Source organism: Ctenopharyngodon idella, chromosome 24 (genome assembly GCF_019924925.1).
Source record: "Ctenopharyngodon idella isolate HZGC_01 chromosome 24, HZGC01, whole genome shotgun sequence".
Classification (NCBI taxonomy): domain Eukaryota; kingdom Metazoa; phylum Chordata; class Actinopteri; order Cypriniformes; family Xenocyprididae; genus Ctenopharyngodon; species Ctenopharyngodon idella.
Window position 1 is genome coordinate 12,642,423 of NC_067243.1, and position 18,813 is coordinate 12,661,235.

At 35.6% G+C, this 18,813-nt stretch overlaps 1 protein-coding gene across 6 annotated transcripts in view; it reads left to right on the top strand.

Moving 5' to 3' along the window:
* Positions 1-18,813, top strand: part of LOC127507058 (probable polypeptide N-acetylgalactosaminyltransferase 8) — a 129,098-nt gene that overhangs the window by 71,410 nt on the left and 38,875 nt on the right. The window contains exons 1-11 of one of the 6 annotated variants that reach the window (XM_051883932.1): positions 5,174-5,517; positions 5,608-5,848; positions 6,585-6,751; positions 7,018-7,201; positions 7,287-7,484; positions 14,848-14,962; positions 15,073-15,258; positions 15,373-15,510; positions 15,638-15,730; positions 15,808-15,975; positions 16,162-17,373. The exons of 2 other annotated variants lie outside the window; for them this stretch is intronic. In XM_051883932.1, the coding sequence (XP_051739892.1) occupies positions 5,349-5,517; positions 5,608-5,848; positions 6,585-6,751; positions 7,018-7,201; positions 7,287-7,484; positions 14,848-14,962; positions 15,073-15,258; positions 15,373-15,510; positions 15,638-15,730; positions 15,808-15,975; positions 16,162-16,296 (1,794 nt within the window). In that variant the 5' untranslated portion in view covers positions 5,174-5,348 and the 3' untranslated portion in view covers positions 16,297-17,373. Of the gene's footprint in view, positions 1-5,173; positions 5,518-5,607; positions 5,849-6,584; positions 6,752-7,017; positions 7,202-7,286; positions 7,485-14,847; positions 14,963-15,072; positions 15,259-15,372; positions 15,511-15,637; positions 15,731-15,807; positions 15,976-16,161; positions 17,374-18,813 lie in introns of those variants that run through there. 3 more of the 6 variants (XM_051883935.1, XM_051883930.1, XM_051883936.1) reach the window with 3 other exon arrangements.

The following is an 18,813-nucleotide window of genomic DNA, read 5'->3' on the forward strand; positions in this document are numbered from 1 at the left end:
TCAAACCGATGTCTTGAGATCGGCCAAGGACAGGATTCCTACTATCATCTCATTTTGCAAACATGCACAGGACAAAATTGGACAATACAACATGTCATCAAAGACTTTTAAAAGGAAATTTAACAGAAGTGAAAACATTATAAAGGGAATCAATGCAAAATAAAACGTGTGTATGTGAATGTATATGTAGGATACACTTGATTGTGCCTTTCTTTGTTTGTTTGTTTTACAAGCTGTTTACAAGCAATGTTAATAACATTGTATTAACAATTAATTACAAATGTAAGATATATCTTATATAAGCTTAAAACATCACATATTATGAAACATCATACTGGATTTCCTTATCAGTTGAACAGGGATTTCCAACCTTTTTGTGGACGAGGGCTACCTCAAGGGATAAAGTAATCTAGAGGGCTACTTGTTTGTTACACTCAAAAATATTAATTATAAATATAACATGGTGGTGCTTTTTTACTTTTACTTTACTTTTAATCATCATATGTGAAATAATAAAATATCTTGATGGTTCAGACTTACAAGCATTTATTTTTTTTATTTTACAACAATTCCTGAAACAATTCCTGATTAGGTTCTCTATAAACCTATGGTATGTGTTATGAAAAACAGTAGCCCAGACATTTAGTATAAATATAAATAATAATAAAGTTTGAAGTCACCATTCTGGTAGTTAGTGCTTGGTTTAGTTGGGTTCTTGACCTTTGGCTTATAGTTATTTTAACATACCAACATTACTGCAGTGCTGTAACACTATAAACTGTTTTATTGAACCACTATGCAGAAAATGTTTTGTCAAAGTCATGCAGACTCACACAGACATCAAGAATCAGTGTATGAATCTCAACAATGGTGACAAAAAAAAAAAAAATTCAGGTCAACTCTGAACGTCACAAAACAAGCTCCTAAAGTCACAAAAAAAGCTTTGTTGATTGTCACCATTGTTGAGATTCATATGCTGATTATTGATGTCTCTGTGCTCCCATAAAAAAAAAAAAAATAAATAAAACACATGGCTGAAAATATTTTCTGCATAGTTACTTAAAAATCTGAATACTAGGTTATCATAAAATGATTCCACAGTAAATCACATGAAATTAACAGTTTACTCAAAAATTTGACACTATGTGACATCAGGCCACTTCATGATAACTACTTCATCAGTAAACAACCAAAATCACCTGCTCAGAGTTTCTCCTGCACTTTTTGCTATAACAAACGTGCATTAGAAACACACAGTTACAGCAGCCAGAGAAAAACTAACATGGAAAAAGTCAAGGTTCAAGAGCCCAACTAAAGCAAACACGTACCTCCATAACGGTGACATCAAACTTTTTTTTTCAATAAGACATCAACATCTAAATCTTTGTTAATTCTAAAGTCTGTAATAAGTGATGCTGAGATCTTGAGAGATCTGTTAGTGATTAATGTTCTGTTGTTGCCATTTGAATCAAATCAGGAAATACCTGCAAAATATCAGTGTTTTTTAACATTCACAGAGAATTTCTGTTAAAGTCATTGACTGTTTTTTTTTTTTTTTTTAGGATTTTTTTTAAAGTGAAGGTAATAATTCAGGAAATACCTGTAAAATGACAGTGTTTTTCGGTTTATTTAAATTAGGATATTTTACTTTAATTCTACAGTTTTTGTTTGGCAGCCATAGCTGCCAGTCATTTACCATTTTTTTAGGATTTTTTTACAGTGAAGGTATTTGATTGTAATAATTCAGGAAATACCTGTAAAATAACAGTATTTTTCAGTTTATTTAAATTATGATATTTTACTTTAATTCTACAGGGTTTTTTGGCTGCCATTCATTTGACCGTTTTATCATTTAACTGTTTTGTTACTGTTTAATTACTGATTATTTTTGTAATTTTACATACATTTGTTTGTAATTTAAGAAAACAGAAAAAATACTGTATAAAAAAATACAGTAAATTTTCTGTAAAAAATATGTGAATTACTGTAATTTTTCATTAATGTCATAATACATAAAATAACAGCCGAGTTGTTAATTTACATACATTGTTTGTAATTTTACAGAGTTTTGAAAATAATTTAAAAGAAAAGAAAATGACCGTAAAAAAATCACAGTTATTTTCCGCAAAATTAGGATTTTTTTTTTTTTACAGTGTAAGTGACTTAAGTACTGAGAAATGTGTCCTAGCAATTGTAAAAAAAAAAAAAAAAAAAAAAAGGCAACATTGTTAAGTGTGTGGTTATTCTCTGTTCTGTATGTATTTATAACTGATAATAAAACTTAATTTCATGGTTTTCATTTTAAATTTAGGGAACTGCAATAAGAAATAGAAACACAAGCTGATGGCCAAGAACAGGATTCCTACTATCATCTTATTTTGCAAACATGTACAGGACAAAACTGGACAATACAACATGTCATCAAATACTTTTAAAAGGAATTTTTACAGAAGTGAAAACATTATAAAAGAAATAAATGTAGAATAAACTTCAAAACAAAACAAATGTGACAGATTTTATTCCTTTGAAAAATTAAAACCTAATGTTGAATGTTATACTGTTACTGTGAGGTCTGTGTTATGTAAGGGATAATCCACGGCTAGCCATGCATTAAATAAGTAAATAAACAAACACCTGCATGTAGCTAACATAGCCTATATGCATGTGTGCATTATTACCTGACAGTCAATAAGCTTGTTCGACTTGATGCAGTGCTGCACAGACCAATCGGCAGCTGACTTGAAGCAGGCTCTGATGACGACGCAGCTGTTCCATGATTGGCCGGATTCACCGCATGACAACAATCACGCGTGTTTCGTATTTATTCTGAAAACTTCAGTTCCACTAATGCTCACAAATCTGTTTTTTTTTTAATGAAAGTTAAAGCTCCTTTCATGTAGTCGCGATGTTATATTGTGTCATGTTTATCAGAATAAAACTGATAAAAAACGTAGACCCCACTACATTGGTATTTAAATAATATGCTTATGTAGAACTTTATTCTTGTAAAAACAGACGCTGTAAGCAGTACTTAAAGTATTGAATGAAAATGTATCTGAAACATCTGTGTATTAGTCAGGTATTGCATTTATTTCACTTCAGCTGTGATAAAGTATGCAAACGCAGCGTGAGCGTCACTACGGGAAGCAGAAAGTGTCCGACTTCACGTCTGTGTCCGACTGTTTTCAGCTCCTCCCTGCCTTCATGCTGCTACTCTCGCCGATTGGTTGCATCACTTATTAATTCACTTTGACAATGATCCCTTACGGCAGGGGTGCCCAACCCTGTTCCCAGAGATCTACCTTCCTGCAGAGTTCAGCTCCAGCCCTGCTCAACACACCTGTCTGTAATTATCAAGTGCTCCTGAAGATCTTAATTAGCTGATTCAGGTGTGTTTTATCAGGGTTGAAGCTAAACTTTGCAGGTTGGTAGATCTCCAGGAACAGGGTTGGGCACCCCTGCTTTACGGCATCAATGCACTTTAGCTATGTTGTTCATTATTTGTTCTAACGTGCCAGGGGAATGTTCTTAAAACACTAATCAAAGTAATATCATACCTTCTGTTCTCTTATTTTTAAAGAACGTCAAAAGATGCGCTTGAACCGTTCTCCTAATCCTTTTGAACAAGCGTGAAAAATGATGAAAGCTTGCTTGAATCAGAGCTCTGGCGTGACTGTGCGCAGCACGTTACAATACTGAGTTGAGATTGGTCAATCTCTGTTATTTATAGTTTATTAATTATCATACAGAGAATTTCAAAATTTAATGGGGTAGAGGAGACCCTGACTAAAAAGAGAAGGATGAGAGGCGTATTGCTGAGATGGGTGAAATGAGATGTTTGCCCAACACTGGGTGAACATGTAAAAGTTGAAGTAATCATTGAGGAGTCCTATGAGTTTAAGGTACCTTTTCTGGTTTTGAAAAAAAATTGAGACACCCAATGTTCAGACACACACACACATTTACTATAACGTCAAATGATGACATTTTAAGCATGAATGAGGGTTTAGAGGCCCTTAAAGGTGAATGAGAGGATGACAGAGCATCTGGACATGAGCGATAGTATCCTCCCCTGCTGAAGTAACCCAAGCTGGAGACGATTCAACCTATAATTGATCATCAGATTCAGCAGACATGGGCAGAGCTTTTACCACAACCTTTCAGAGTAGCTGCCACTTTATACATGTTAACAGTGTCTGTTTTCCAGCTTTAATTCATCTCTCCAGTTCTCCCCTCCTGTGTGCGTCAGAGGATTTATTCGTTTTCATCCTGTCCATGAGATTAATTTGCTTGGACTCAAAGCTAAATGATTTTCTTGTATCCTGAAGATTTGATTGAATTGCATAAAAAAATGTATGGTGTGATACTAACTATAACCTTCATAATTGAATGGCGATGTTACCCTGACAAATCGGATTCGCTGTGGTGTAATGGATACGATTTTTCGTTCAGGCTGGCAGGTTTTTCGCTGGCTGCACTACAGGAAAACCTTTACTGAAAATCTTTTTTCTGAAAAATCTGCTGAATTATCGATTGAGAGATCTTTTTCTTTGAATGCCCTTTAAGCTGTTACTTAGTTTGTGATGTATTAAAGAAATATCTGAAAGGAATAACCACAAATGAAAATTCTGTCATCATTTAGTCAACCTCATGTCATTATAAAACCATATGTTGAAATCAGTGGTTTGGAGCGTGTATCAAACTGCCAATGTCACGCAAACCATTGAAATTTCAAAACATTTTGAAACACTCATGACATAACGAAGCCTCATTTACTGAAATCAGACTTGATGGATTTGACAGTCAGAATGCTAGAAAATTTATTTATTTATTTTAGGTATATTTATTTAAATATATTTAAAATTAAATTTATATTTGTATGACTAACCTGTACTATTTCTTTACAACAAAATGCTTTGTGGAGTTGTTTAATCAGATCTTGAGAGATTTAATGTCTTTTATCTTCAGTTGATTTCATCTAAGGCTGTGACTGAAGTCAGTTGTAGTTCTTGTGTTTCTCTTTTCTTCTGTGATTCTGCTTGTTAACAGCAGGTGTTCATCATTAATGTTCAATCATCACTTAACTAATTGCTTAATTATATCATTAACTTTAACTCTGCTTCAGAGTTACTTTAACACTATTTAGAGAAGGACCGTATGTACTCTGAACAGAGTTGATTTAACTCTGGGGATTTTACTGTGTGCTACTGACAAAACCAGCTATTATTTTAACCACTTCCATTTTTTCATATCAGACGTGTCTTGCGTTATTCAAAGTGAACAGGCATTATGAACAGGCACTCATAAACTCCTGAAGCGTTTTTCACTGCCACAAAGACATTTTGAAAATGAGGATTGCTACAAGAGTCGATGTGTTAGTTATTGGTGTTATAGTTTACACTCTTGTGTACATGTCACTTAGACAAGAAAAAGTTAATGACAACAGGTTACAAAGGCCAGAAGATCTGGAGGTTCTTAGAAGAATGAAGAGAATAGAAGATCAAGTTGATAAAATAGGTAAGTTTGTTCTCATTATATACATTTTAAGAACATTATCACTCAGTGATTAAAAGATAAGTCATTCTCAATTGTTATATACTTTTCCAGCTAAATCCATAGATGTCAAAAATCAGCAAGTCAAAGAGCCTGTTGTGGAGCAGAACATTACAAAGAAAATTAAGTTTAAGAAGTTGTATCCACAATCGCCTCTATTCCGTTCATGGGGAGCTGAACTAACAGAGGAGGAACAGATGGAAGCAGAAAGGCAGTTTCAGGACTACGGATACAATGTGTTCCTCAGTAACAGATTACCAGTGAACAGAACAATCCCTGATACTCGAGACCACAGGTAACAGCTTTATAACAGTTTTCGAGTTTAGTATAATTTAAAAAAGTACAATTAGTATAAAAGTAATAATTAGTATAAAGTATAAAATTAATAATTAGTATAATATAAAATAGTATAATTTATTAATGTATTGGCAAAGCTGGATTTTCCAGTCTTCAGTGTCACATGATCCTTCAGAAATCATTCTTATATGCTGATTTGTAGCTCAAGAAACATTTTATTATCAATGTTGAAAATAGTTTGAGAATTTTGTTTTATGTTATTTTTATTAGCATTTATTTAGTGTTTTTTATAACAAAAATTACTGTCACTTGTGTGTGTGTGTGTGTGTGTGTGTGTGTGTGGTTGTGGGTGGTCCTGGGGACAAAATGTCCCCACAAAGATGAAGATATATGAAATCCTTATCCTTGTGGGGACATTTTTTGGTCCCCATGAGGAAAACAGCTTATAAATCATAGTGAATGATGTTTTTTTGAAAATGTAAAAATGCTGAAAGTCTTCTGTGTTGGGTAGGTTTAGTGGATAGAATATACAGTTTGTACAGTATAAAAATCATTATGTCTATGAAATGTCCCATTAAAACTTGGAAACCCAACATTTTATTTAAATCTAGTGTTTTGTAAATAGGGGTAGGGAATGGATGTGATATTTGATAGAAAATGTCATATAAAATCAATGGAAGTCTATACAATGTCCTCACTAACAGTGAAGCAAATGTGTGTGTTTGTGTGCGCAGATGTGCTGCGAAGATCTACCCCAAGGACCTGCCGTCTATTAGTGTGATTCTGATTTATTTAAACGAGGCTCTGTCAGTCATTAAAAGGGCAATCCGCAGCATCATTGACAAAACACCTGCTCATCTGCTAACAGAAATCATCCTGGTGGACGACTACAGTTTGAATGGTTAGTTTTACTCTAAATATTTGTTACATTTACATATTTACATATTTATATATACACAGTTACACATTTATTTGAGGAGTAAAAATATAAGAACTGTATTTTTATTTTTCTAAATAGTTTTTCATGTTAAGCACGAGTGTGAGGTTAATAAAGAAAAGTGTGTGTGAATTAATTTACATATTATTTTATTAAATATTCTAATATATGATTATATTAATAAATAAATATAACAATTTATGCTAATAAATATTAAAATTTCTTAACAGAGGATCTGAAGTTGCCTCTAGATGAGTATATTGGTCTAATTAACAAAGACAAACCTGGCTTAATCAAGAAAGTGAGACACAAAAGGCAGATGGGCCTTGCCAAGGCAAGAATATCAGGCTGGGAAGCGGCCACAGGCCAGGTGGTGGCCGTTCTGGATGCCCACATTGAGGTTCACAAGGAATGGTAAATACTACCACTGTCTGAGTACAATAACATGAGGGAATTAGTATCTTTGGTAACTAAACATTTGACTGCCTTATTGTTCCAGGGCAGAGCCACTGCTTGCAAGAATCAAAACAGACAGAACAATAGTGCTGTCGCCAGTGTTCGACAAAGTGCTTTTTGACACCCTGGAGGTTGTTAAGTACATTACCGCTGCTCATGCATTTGACTGGAACCTTTGGTGCTTGTACGAGTCTTTCCGGCCAGAATGGTACAAACTTAACGACCCATCAGAACCAGGGAAGTAAGTGCTGTAACTTTTTTTTTTTACCATTTTTAACAATTCGACTTTCTATAGTCCATTTTAAATGGCTCTGCAATGTGACTGATACATTTTAAAAGTGAACTGCGTTTTGCTCAGCCAAAAAAATAATAATTCCAAACAAATCAAAACATAATTAACCAAACGCATCTCCGGGCAACACAATGGCATTAATAAATGAATCAGTGATTTTGAATGAATCAGTTGAGCGAACGATGCAACATTTATGCTTTGTTTTGGAAATTAATATTGATATTGCTATTCACCTGTTTCAATGTAGTTATCTGCTTGCTTTTAAGTTGGCTTTTAAGGCCATATATGCTTGAATGCTTGAACGATTATGAAATTAATTAATTGCAACACTTCCTTTGTTTATTATAAGATAAGATGATTAAGCAACAGTTGTGAAAGTTAGGTTTTTGAGTTTAATGATTGTAACCAATCAGAAAGGTTAACAAGAATGAACATAAGGATGAAGAGAGCATGTTGCAACCTAAAGCGGAGGTGAGCCAGACGAAGACTTCAGTGAAGAAGAGGAAGAGTGCTAGAAGAAGATGACAGCGTAGGCGACAAAGGAACCCACGTAGAAGGCAACATTCTCAGGACCTTGCGCAACGTTCCCTGAAAGTTCTCTAAAGGCGACGAAAATTCTGAACCTTTCCAGAACATTAGGGACCTTCCTAAAACGTCCTCTTTTGGTAATGAAAGTGCTGCAGTTCAAGGTTCCTTATATGACTTTAGGGGGACATTCCATTTTGGTTATTTTATGGTCACATAAGAATGTTACAAAGAGGATATTTGGGACATTAACAGTACATTCCCGCATGGTCCTCTGTTGATCATTTAATAACGTTCCCGATAAGATTTTAGGGGGACATTCTATTTTGGTTATTTTATGGTCACGCGAGAATGTTTCAAAGAGGACATTTGGGAAGTTAACAAAACGTCCTATAGTAATAGTCCCCTAAACATTCCCAGAATGTCCTGAATGTTCCCTGAAGGTCCACCAAATAACATCCCCCAAACCTTAAAATTCCCACATCATGACCGTCTCTGAACGTTACGAGATGACAGGTTAGATGTTGTTTTATAGAAAATAATAAAGTTTGAAGTCACCGTTATGGAGCTGATCGTTTGCTTTAGATGGGCTCTTGATTCTTGACATTTTAACAATAGATGTTCGCTGGCTTCTATAACTGTGTTTGTTACAGTAAAAATTACAAAAGAAATTGGCTAATTAATGATAGTGATTCATTTGTCATGGAGTGTCCTGATGTACTCCAGTTGTCTTTTTTTTTTTTTTTTTTTTTTTACAAGTTTTCTTTTAAAAAGCTAATTATACATTAAGTTTTAAGCAGTGGCTTTTAGACATCAAGAATCAGCGTATGAACCTCAACAATGGTGACAATAAACAAAAATCTTTTTGTGACTTTAGTAGCTTGTTTTGTAATGCTCAGAGTTAATATGTTTATCTGAAAATTTTGTCACCATTGTTGAGGTTCATACGCTGAATCTTAATGTCTGTGTGAGTCTATATAAACCTGTTTGAATAATTTCTGCAAAATTACAAAAACAAAGTCAAAGCAGGACAAGGTTTTACGCAGTGTTATAGGACAACAAAACGTAATGCGATAATCAGATATCAGTGAATAAGGACACTGTATGACAATGAAATCATCAACAAAAGGTAACCAAATTCAATTGGTCAGATTTTTTTTCCTCACAACTTTATTTGTAACAAATTTGTAAACTGCAAAAAGAGAAGTACAAAGTAAAGCCAAGGTTAGTAAAAAAAACATAAGTTTTTTTAAGTGAACCCCAAGAGACAAAAGATCAAGAGTTACAAGAATGGCTGTCAGATTCTATCAGAGGTGGAAAATCCAGGGGTCAGAAAGTAAAAGTCCTGCCATATTTTTATTCCACCCACTGAAGCTGTGTTAAAGTTAATGAGATAATTAGTAGACCTCATTTCCTGTTTACACTTGTTGGCTTTGGGGTCAGTATGACCCCAAAATTGAAAGCGTAATTGTAAAAAATATATACATTTTCAATAATACAAATAATATATCATTTTTTTCTTTGCTTCTCATCTATACATTAATGCTGTGTTTTGGGAGATTTGAAGTACTTTTTTACCCATTTACTGCACAATTACCCAACTACCCCTTTAGCATGCATAAAAAAAAAAATGCATTTTTATGAAAAAAACACTTTAATAAAGGTAAAAAATAAATATAAGTTGTTTCAGGATATTGATCTAGGTGTTAGAAGCTGAATTCTGCCATCTGTTGGTTAGAATTAAAAGCATTTTTTGAAGGGCAATGGCAATTACCATATCTGGCCAGCAGAGGCCCGCAGAGGCCCATAGAGATCCATTCATTTTTCTGGATGTGGCTTACTGCTCCTTTCTGATGAATATTTTGAAAATATATATATTTAAACATTTTAAAATACATTTTAATCAGTATTTTTGTAAAAGTCTATAATTTGTGGTGTAAAAAATTTGATTTTAGATTAAGATTTTTGTATGAATTATTGATTTTATTTGCCAATTTCTATAAAAATGCTCTATATTGTAGTCACACCTATTTGTGTGTTTGTGTGTGTGCGTGTGTAAGTGATCATGTTCATTCCACATTTATTTTGTGCTCTAGTCCTAGACCTTCATTTATGTGTGAAGATTTTCTGATTTTTGCATGAATTATTGATTTTATTTGCCAATTTCTATAAAAATGCTCTCTATTGCAGTTACACCTATTTGTGTGTTTGTGTGTGCGTGTGTGTGTGCGTGTAAGTGATCATATTCATTCCACATTGCTTTTGTGCTCTAGTACCAGGCCTTCATTTGTGTGAAATTTTCAGATTTATGCATGAATTATTGTTTATTTTTGCCAACTTCAATACAATGCTTTCTATTGCAGTCACACCCCTGTGTGTTTATGTGTGTGTGTTTGTGTTTTTGTGTGTGTGTGTGTGTGTGTGTGCGCACGTGTGTGAGTGATCATGTTCATTCCACATTTATTTTTTGCTCTAGTCCTAGACCTTCATTTATGTGTGAAAATTTTCTGATTTTTGCATGAATTATTTATTTTATTTGCCAATTTCTATAAAAATGCTCTCTATTGCAGTCACACCTATTTGTGTGTTTGTTTGTATGTGTGTGTGTGTGTGCGCATGTGTGAGTGATCATATTCGTTCCACATTGCTTTTGTGTTCTAGTACCAGGCCTTCATTTATGTGTGAAAATTTTCAGATTTATGCATGAATTATTGTTATTTTTGCCAACTTCTATAAAATGCTTTCTATTGCAGTCACACCCCTGTGTGTTTATGTGTGTGTGTTTGTGTTTTTTTGTGTGTGTGTGTGCACGTTTGTGTGATCATGTTCATTCCACATGTCTTTTGTGCTCTAGTCCTAGACCTTCATTTAAGTGTGAAAATTTTCTGATTTATGCATGAATTATTGATTTTATTTGCCAATTTCTATAAAAATGCTCTCTATTGCAGTCACACACCTGTGTGTGTTTGTGCGCGCGCACGCACGTGTGTGAGTGGTCATGTTCATTCCACATTGCATTTGTGCTCCAGAACCAGGCCTTCGTTGTGGTATGAAATTTTTTGGATTTATGCCGGATTTATTGATTTTATTTGACAAATTAAAAAAAAATCTTATTTTTTCGCATTTCCCATTCATTTTCAATTGGGGTCATATTGACCCCAAAGACCACATAATATTTTTTTTTTTACATGCCTTTAGAATAACCGAATCAAGCCCAGTTTGTTTGTGTGTGTACAGAGAGATAAAGTAGGAAAAATCCCAAAATTTTATTCCACTGAGATGAAGGGAACCATTTTTATTTATTCAAGAAAAGTCGATTGGGGTCATATTGACCCCAAGGACTAGTGATTAATTGAGTGATGATTGACCATTATTGAAGATACCTGATATTAACAAGCAGAATCACCAAAGGAGAAAAATCACAGCCCAATCTCTGAGTTACACTTACACTATTTATTACAGCAGCCCTATGAGCCTACAAGATCCTGCTTTTTCAATATAATTCAAAAGATTTCTTAAAAGTTGTTCTGATTTGAAAATAAAGTCTCTTTAATTTAGAGACCCAGACATGAAGAATCAGCCTGTGAATCTCAACAGTGGTGAGAATAATAAAGCATGTTGCAGTGCATTCTGGGTGCCACCAATCAAAATTCATCCATGGCTCCCATCATGCATTGCTGCATGAATAAATTATGACCTTAATTGTCTTAGTAATTTCCTTTATTCTCACTATTTTAATTTTTGCTATTTTTATGTGACTTTTTAGTAGTTTATTTTCTAGTGTTCAGAGTTGATCTGTTTATCAGAATATGTTGCTTGTCACCGTTGTTGAGATTCATACGCTGATTCTTGATGTCTGTGTGGGGTTTTTTTTTTTCTTTTCTCTTTTGCCAGAGCAGCTTTTAAAAAAAAACTTTTAGATTTTAACAAAAAAAGCTGGGTCGTTTGCTGTAATCAATAATGCAAATCTAACAATAGTTTGGTGATTCAGGGCAAACAATGATTACATGAAAACATAACCAACACCACCTGATCATCTTTTCTCTTTGTTTGACTGGGTGTTATAACTCAGTTACAACAACCAAACAAAATATAATATTAAAAAGTCAGGGGTCAAGTAACATCAGGTAACATCAGGTGTCTTCAATAACGGTCAATCATCACACAATTAATCACTTAATTATCTCATTAACTTTAACACAGCTTCAGTGGGTGGAATAAAAATATGGCAGGACTTTTACTTTCTGACCCCTGGACTTTCCACCTCTGGGAATCAGTGATTTTGAATGAATTGGTTGAGGGACCGATGCAACATTTATGAAGATGGTTTATTTAATTCCTAAAAGAATCAGTGCTCTGAATGAATCGGTTGGCCATATAAGACAGGACATACTTAATTTGATAAATAGGCTACAGTTCGCAGTTTATGATTGATTGAAGTAGAACATAGTACAATCAACTCCAGAATTATTGGCACCCTTGGTAAATATGAGCAAAGGTGGCTGTGAAAATAAATCTGCATTTTTAATAAGAACATGACAGACAATGAACAAATCAGAACACAGGTGACATTAGCCCCCCCCCTCCAGAAGAAAGTTTACAAAACAGAAAAAAGGGTGCAGGCTTCGGTGGAGGGCGTGGAGCTGGGGACGGACTGAACCCTGGGGATGTTAGCCACAGGCACCATGGTGGCACAGATAGGGGGAGGAGCTAGGGTGGAGCTTGACCTGATGGGCAGGGCGACACCTGGGAGCCGATCGACGGTGGCAGAACCCTGGATGGTCGAGGAGCCCACAAAGCCGAGTGGCTGATGGACCATGACGACATCACAGATCCGGAAGACAGGAGCTGAGCCGCTGACTCGTGGGACTGAGGTGATGACGTGAGGATGGACGACCGGGGTGAAGATGTGGTGAGTGAGGCCGACGGGGAGGTCGAAGGAACGGAGGAGTCCAATGATGTCGAGGGGGGGCAGGCCGAGGGCACAGCCCGAATCCCAGAAGTCTGTGGCTGCAGCTGGCTATCGACCGCTGAAGGCCAACCAGGAGTGTCGAGCGATCCCAGCAGAGCTTCCGGGCAGATGGACCACGGAGGCGATGAAGGAGTGGTGTGTCGAGGTGAGGGCAACGGGCTGACAGGTCAAAGTGGAGGTGTGGATCTGGAGGCCCGAGGTGCAGCCGGGGACTCAGCCTCTAGCCGAGCTGGTGGCAGGGAAGCCCAGACGCGGAGGATGAGCCGCATGGAGTGAGCAGTGGTGGCAGAGCCGAGGAGCTACACAACACCAGTGTTGCCGACAGATCCAGGGGGGCTAGCCGGGACCAGTGATGGAGATGGGACAAGGACAACAGGAAGGGATACGGGCGGAAGAGTTCCGTACGGGACCAGTGAAGAAGATGATGATGTGAGTGTGAGGACTTGGGTGGGAATAGGATCTGCAGACCACAGGTCTATCAAGTCACAGTCCACTCCTGGCTCTGAGATTGGACTTCCTCGCTTGCGACGACTTTCTGGCTCTGGATCAATCTCTGTGGGCGCCTCGGGCTTGCTGGCTGGGGAAGAGAGGCCGCCATTCCGGAGCATCCAGGCCAGGTACCCCAGATAGATTCCTGTTCTCTAGAAGGAGGAGAAGAAGATGCAGAGTGGGTGAGTTCATCATATTCATTTTTTCATTCTGGAGAGGTCAGTTATTCTGTGATGTTCAAGGAAGATTAATTAATAATCAAAATAAAATATCCAACTTGCAAGACAGAAAGCATCGTTAGCCAATTATGGCTGCAAATTCCATTGAACTCTATAGGTAACAACGAAACTTGCAATGATAGTTGGCTTTGGGAAACACACCCCAGATGGGTTTGGTGCAAATAGGGATAAACCAGGGATGAAAGGTACCCCATGCCCATGGTTAAATATACGTTGTTTTTTTTGCCAGAGGACCTGGATATCATGTTCAGATACAAGATATGGACTCTAGCAAATGCAAACAGATTAAAACATTGAAACCTGACTGCTTCTGCTAAAAATCTTATAATGGGCCGTGGTTGGATCTCCATCAGGACAATGATCCATGTTACAGTCGGTGGCTTGATCTGTGTCTGGTCTTTTTGTTTTGCCCCTCCCTTGTTTTTCTTGGCGTCGCTCTATCTTTTTGAGAATGTACGCACACTCTCTCTTTGGTGGACGCACCTGTTCGTTGTTTCAGAGTGGCTGATTGATTGGGCAAGCAGATAAAAGACACCAACGAGGAGAAGGAGGAGAAGGAGACAGATATGACAGATTTTGTGGGCTAGCCAGCAAATAAGTGTCTTTATATTTTTATTTCGTGTTTTTGTTTTGTTGTATTTTTTTCATTTGTTAGTTGTTGTCCATTCTGTTAAATTCTTTACTTGGTTGATATGTTCGTTATTATCGTTATACATTGTTGTGAGCAAGTGAATAAATAGATTTGAATAATTACGCCGTTTACTCATTCTTGTTTGTTACGTAGCCTCTCTTCCTTTTGAGCTATTATTTTTATAAGAGGTTGTAACATCCAAAACAAACATCAAAATCAAAACTCAAAAATGTGTCACTGAGCACAAAATGAAGCTTCTGTCATGGCTGTCTCAGACAACATGGAGCTGGGAATCTGAAGGATCTGGAGAGATTCTGTATGAAGGAATGGTCTCTGATCTCTTCTCAGGTGTTCTCAACAGGCATTATAGGTGAAGACTCAGAGCTGTTATCTTGGGAAAAGGGTGCCAATAATTCTGTAGTTGCCTATATTCAGTTTCTTTTTCTGCATTGTTAGGAGTCCCTCAGTCATGGGTATCCTTGTCGCGGATCGTCAGTTCTTAGGAGAAATTGGAGTTTTGGACGAGGGAATGACAATTTATGGGGGTGAAAATGTTGAACTAGGAATACGTGTAAGTTATTCCTGCACATTGTGGCACCAAAAATTGCATATAATATGTGTAAAAAGTCCTTGAATTTGATCAATATCTGATAATAAATAAATAACTTAATAATAAATCAGGTCTGGCTCTGTGGTGGGAGTATAGAAGTGGTGCCATGTTCAAAGATTGCTCACATTGAAAGAGCACATAAGCCTTATTCACCGGATCTCAGCAAAGCCATGATTCGAAATGCTCTGAGAGTGGCTGAAATCTGGATGGATGAATTTAAATCAAATGTGAATATTGCCTGGAATCTCCCTCTAAAGGTAACAGTAATCGTAAACATTGTTTCAAGGTTAGCTCAGGATAAGTTTAATATTTCATTGATCTTCATATCATCACCCTGGACCTGGTTAACAAAATGACTGTTTTTCCTCTAGGATCATGGGATTGATATTGGTGATGTGACTGAAAGAAAACAGTTACGAGAGAAACTCAAATGTAAGCCCTTCAAATGGTATCTGGAAAATGTTTATCCTCGGCTAGACAGCTGGGAAGACATAATGGGTTATGGCGCAGTAAGTTGCTCAAAGTCTTCTGATATACTCAATTTCCATCCCAAGAAGAGATGAATAAAGTTTAGTAAATAGTTGATCCATCTAAATCAGTCATCCTCAAATTTCTGCTGTTTGTTTCTCATGACAGTTGAAGAATGATTTTCAAGATAAATGTATTGATCAAGGACCTGTTCCTGGAAGTATACCTATTCTGTATGGGTGTCATTACTATAAGCCTCAGGTACTGTATGTAAGTGTAAACCTTTGCTGTGAATATCTACATCCAAAACACACTCTTCATTTCAACATCTCTCAAAGTATTGTTACTACAATCGTAATGGAGAGATCTACATTGGAGGAATCAAATCTCACAAGTATAACTCCAACCGTTGTCTAACGGATCCCGGTAGTGGAAGCACACCAGGGTTACATGACTGTAAAAAAGCCAAAGAGAAAGGACTGAGTATATACTGGGACTTCACTCAGGTATGGTCCTGATGTGCATTTTATTTGTTTATTTATATTTATGGATTATTTTTACACCACATTGCTTAACATTGTTAAGTGTGTGGTTATTCTCTATTTTCTATGCATATACAGCATAATCATAATTATTATTTAAGCATTGATATAATCATTGATTAATTGTATTTGTTTCTGTTTTACATTTAGGGAAATGCAATAAGAAATAGAAAATCAAACCGATGTCTTGAGATCGGCCAAGGACAGGATTCCTACTATCATCTCATTTTGCAAACATGCACAGGACAAAATTGGACAATACAACATGTCGTCAAAGATTTTTAAAAGGAAATTTAACAGAAGTGAAAACATTATAAAGGGAATCAATGCAAAATAAAACGTGTGTATGTGAATGTATATGTAGGATACACTTGATTGTGCCTTTGTTTGTTTGTTTGTTTTACAAGCTGTTTACAAGCATATGTTAATAACGTTGTATTAACAATTAATTACAAATGTAAGATATATCTTATATAAGCCTAAAACATTACATATTATGAAACATCATACTGGATTTCCTTATCAGTTGAACAGGGATTTCCAACCTTTTTGTGGACGAGGGCTACCTCAAGGGATAAAGTAATCTAGAGGGCTACTTGTTTGTTACACTCAAAAATATTAATTATAAATATAACATGGTGGTGCTTTTCTACTTTTACTTTACTTTTAATCATCATATGTGAAATAATTAAATATTTTGATGGTTCAGACTTAGAAGCATTTTTTTTTTTTTTTTTTTAACAACAATTCCTGAAAATATATGTTGAAAGATATTTATAATTTTCTCTCTGAAAATCACATTATTTAACTAGGTTCTCTATAAACCTATGGTATATGTTATGAAAAACAGTAGCCCAAACATTTAGTATAAATATAAATGCAAAATAATAAAAATAATAATAAATAAATGCCAAAAAATGCCATACACTGAAAAAAAAAAAAACTTAATTTTATGGAAAATAACTGATTTTTTTACTGTCATTTTTTTATTTTATTTTAAATTATACTCAAAACTCTGTAAAATTACAATGTACGTAAATTAACAACTCAGCTGTTATTTTATGTATTATGAAACAAAATTACAGTAATTCACATATTTTTTTTTACAGAAAATTTACAATAATCAACATGAATCTCAACAATGGTGACAATCAACAAAGCTTTTTTTGTGACATTGGTAGCTTGTTTTGTGACCTTGTGAGTTGATCTGATTTTTTTTTTTTTGTCACCATTGTTGAGAGCCTTATGCTGATTCTTGATGTCTGTGTGAAAACAAACTGTCTTTGAAACCTTATTATAGAACAAAACCGACTGACACAGAAAACCGACTGTCATTGAGATCTTGTAACGGAACAAAACCGATCATCATTGAAATCTCATAACCGAATAAAACAGACCATCATTAAAATCTCATAATGAAATAAAACAGACTGTCTTTGAAATCTCATAAAAGAACAAAACATACCATATTGAGTTTTTGTAACTGAACAAATGAATATTTGACTGACTGACAATGAAAACTGACCGTCATTTAAATCTCGTAATGGAACAAATCAGACCATCATTGGAATCTCGGAAAGGAACAAAACCATCAATAAAATCTCATAACGAAATGAAACCAACCGTCGTTGAAATCTTGTAACTGAACAAAACTGATCATCATCGAAATCTCGTAATTAAACAAAACCGAAAGTTTGATTTGTTTCAAATTCAACTGTCATTGAAATCTCATAATGGAACAAAACAGACCGTTACTTTTGCCCGGTTAATTTAAAAGAGACCACTGCATTGTTGTTTTTCCTTATAAGCCAAAAGCTTCACTGTAGCTATATCTCTCTCTCTCGCGTGCACGCTCTCTCTCTCCTTAGCTCGCTCGAAAAAAAAATGGAATTCTAAAACTAATAACTGTAGATAAAATATCAAACGCAAATTACCTTTTTTTCCGGTCTGTATCCGTTCAGTCAGATTTTGCGCTGCAATTCATCCATTACACTGACAGCTGTTAACTTATCCATTCTGACACGTAATCATGGCCACTCGACATGAAATATATAAATAATTTATATTCAAAACCCGAGGATCTACCATGTGCATGTAAAACTATCAATGACAATCATTTTGGGGCAGGAAGTAATGTTAACACAGATATCGGATACCAGTCGCGTCTAAAGTGAATGTAAACACACTGGCCAAAAAATCGGATATGGTCAAAAGATCGGATCTGTGCATTAAGACTTGCAGTGTAAATGCAGCCTAAGTCTCTACATACTGTTAAATCAACCATTACACAGTCCCCTGCAGACTTGACGGATTTGACAGTCAGAATGCTACAAAATTAGGCTAATTTGCTGCTTCATCTCTGAAAGGCTTGTTCTAATTGCTGCTCAATCACTGCGCTAATTTTGCCACATATTTTTAATTAGCACACTATTGCAATTTAAATTGTGCTGGAGCTGAATACCTGCCTGTACACAGCAAAATCCCTAGAGTTAAATCAACTCTGTTCAGAGTACATATCTCTAAATAGTGTTAAAATAACACTGAAGCAGAGTTAAAGTTAATGAGATAATTAAGCAATTAATTAAGTGATGATTGAGCATTAGTGATGAACACCTGCTGTTAACAAGCAGAATCACAGAAGAAAAGAGAAACACAAGAACTACAACTGACTTCAGTCACAGCCTTAGATGAAATCAACTGAAGATAAAAATCGTTAAATCTCTGAAGATCTGATTAAACAACTCTGCAAACAGCATTGCCAGCTTCACTTATTACTAACCAGACTGACTTCATGTTCACACA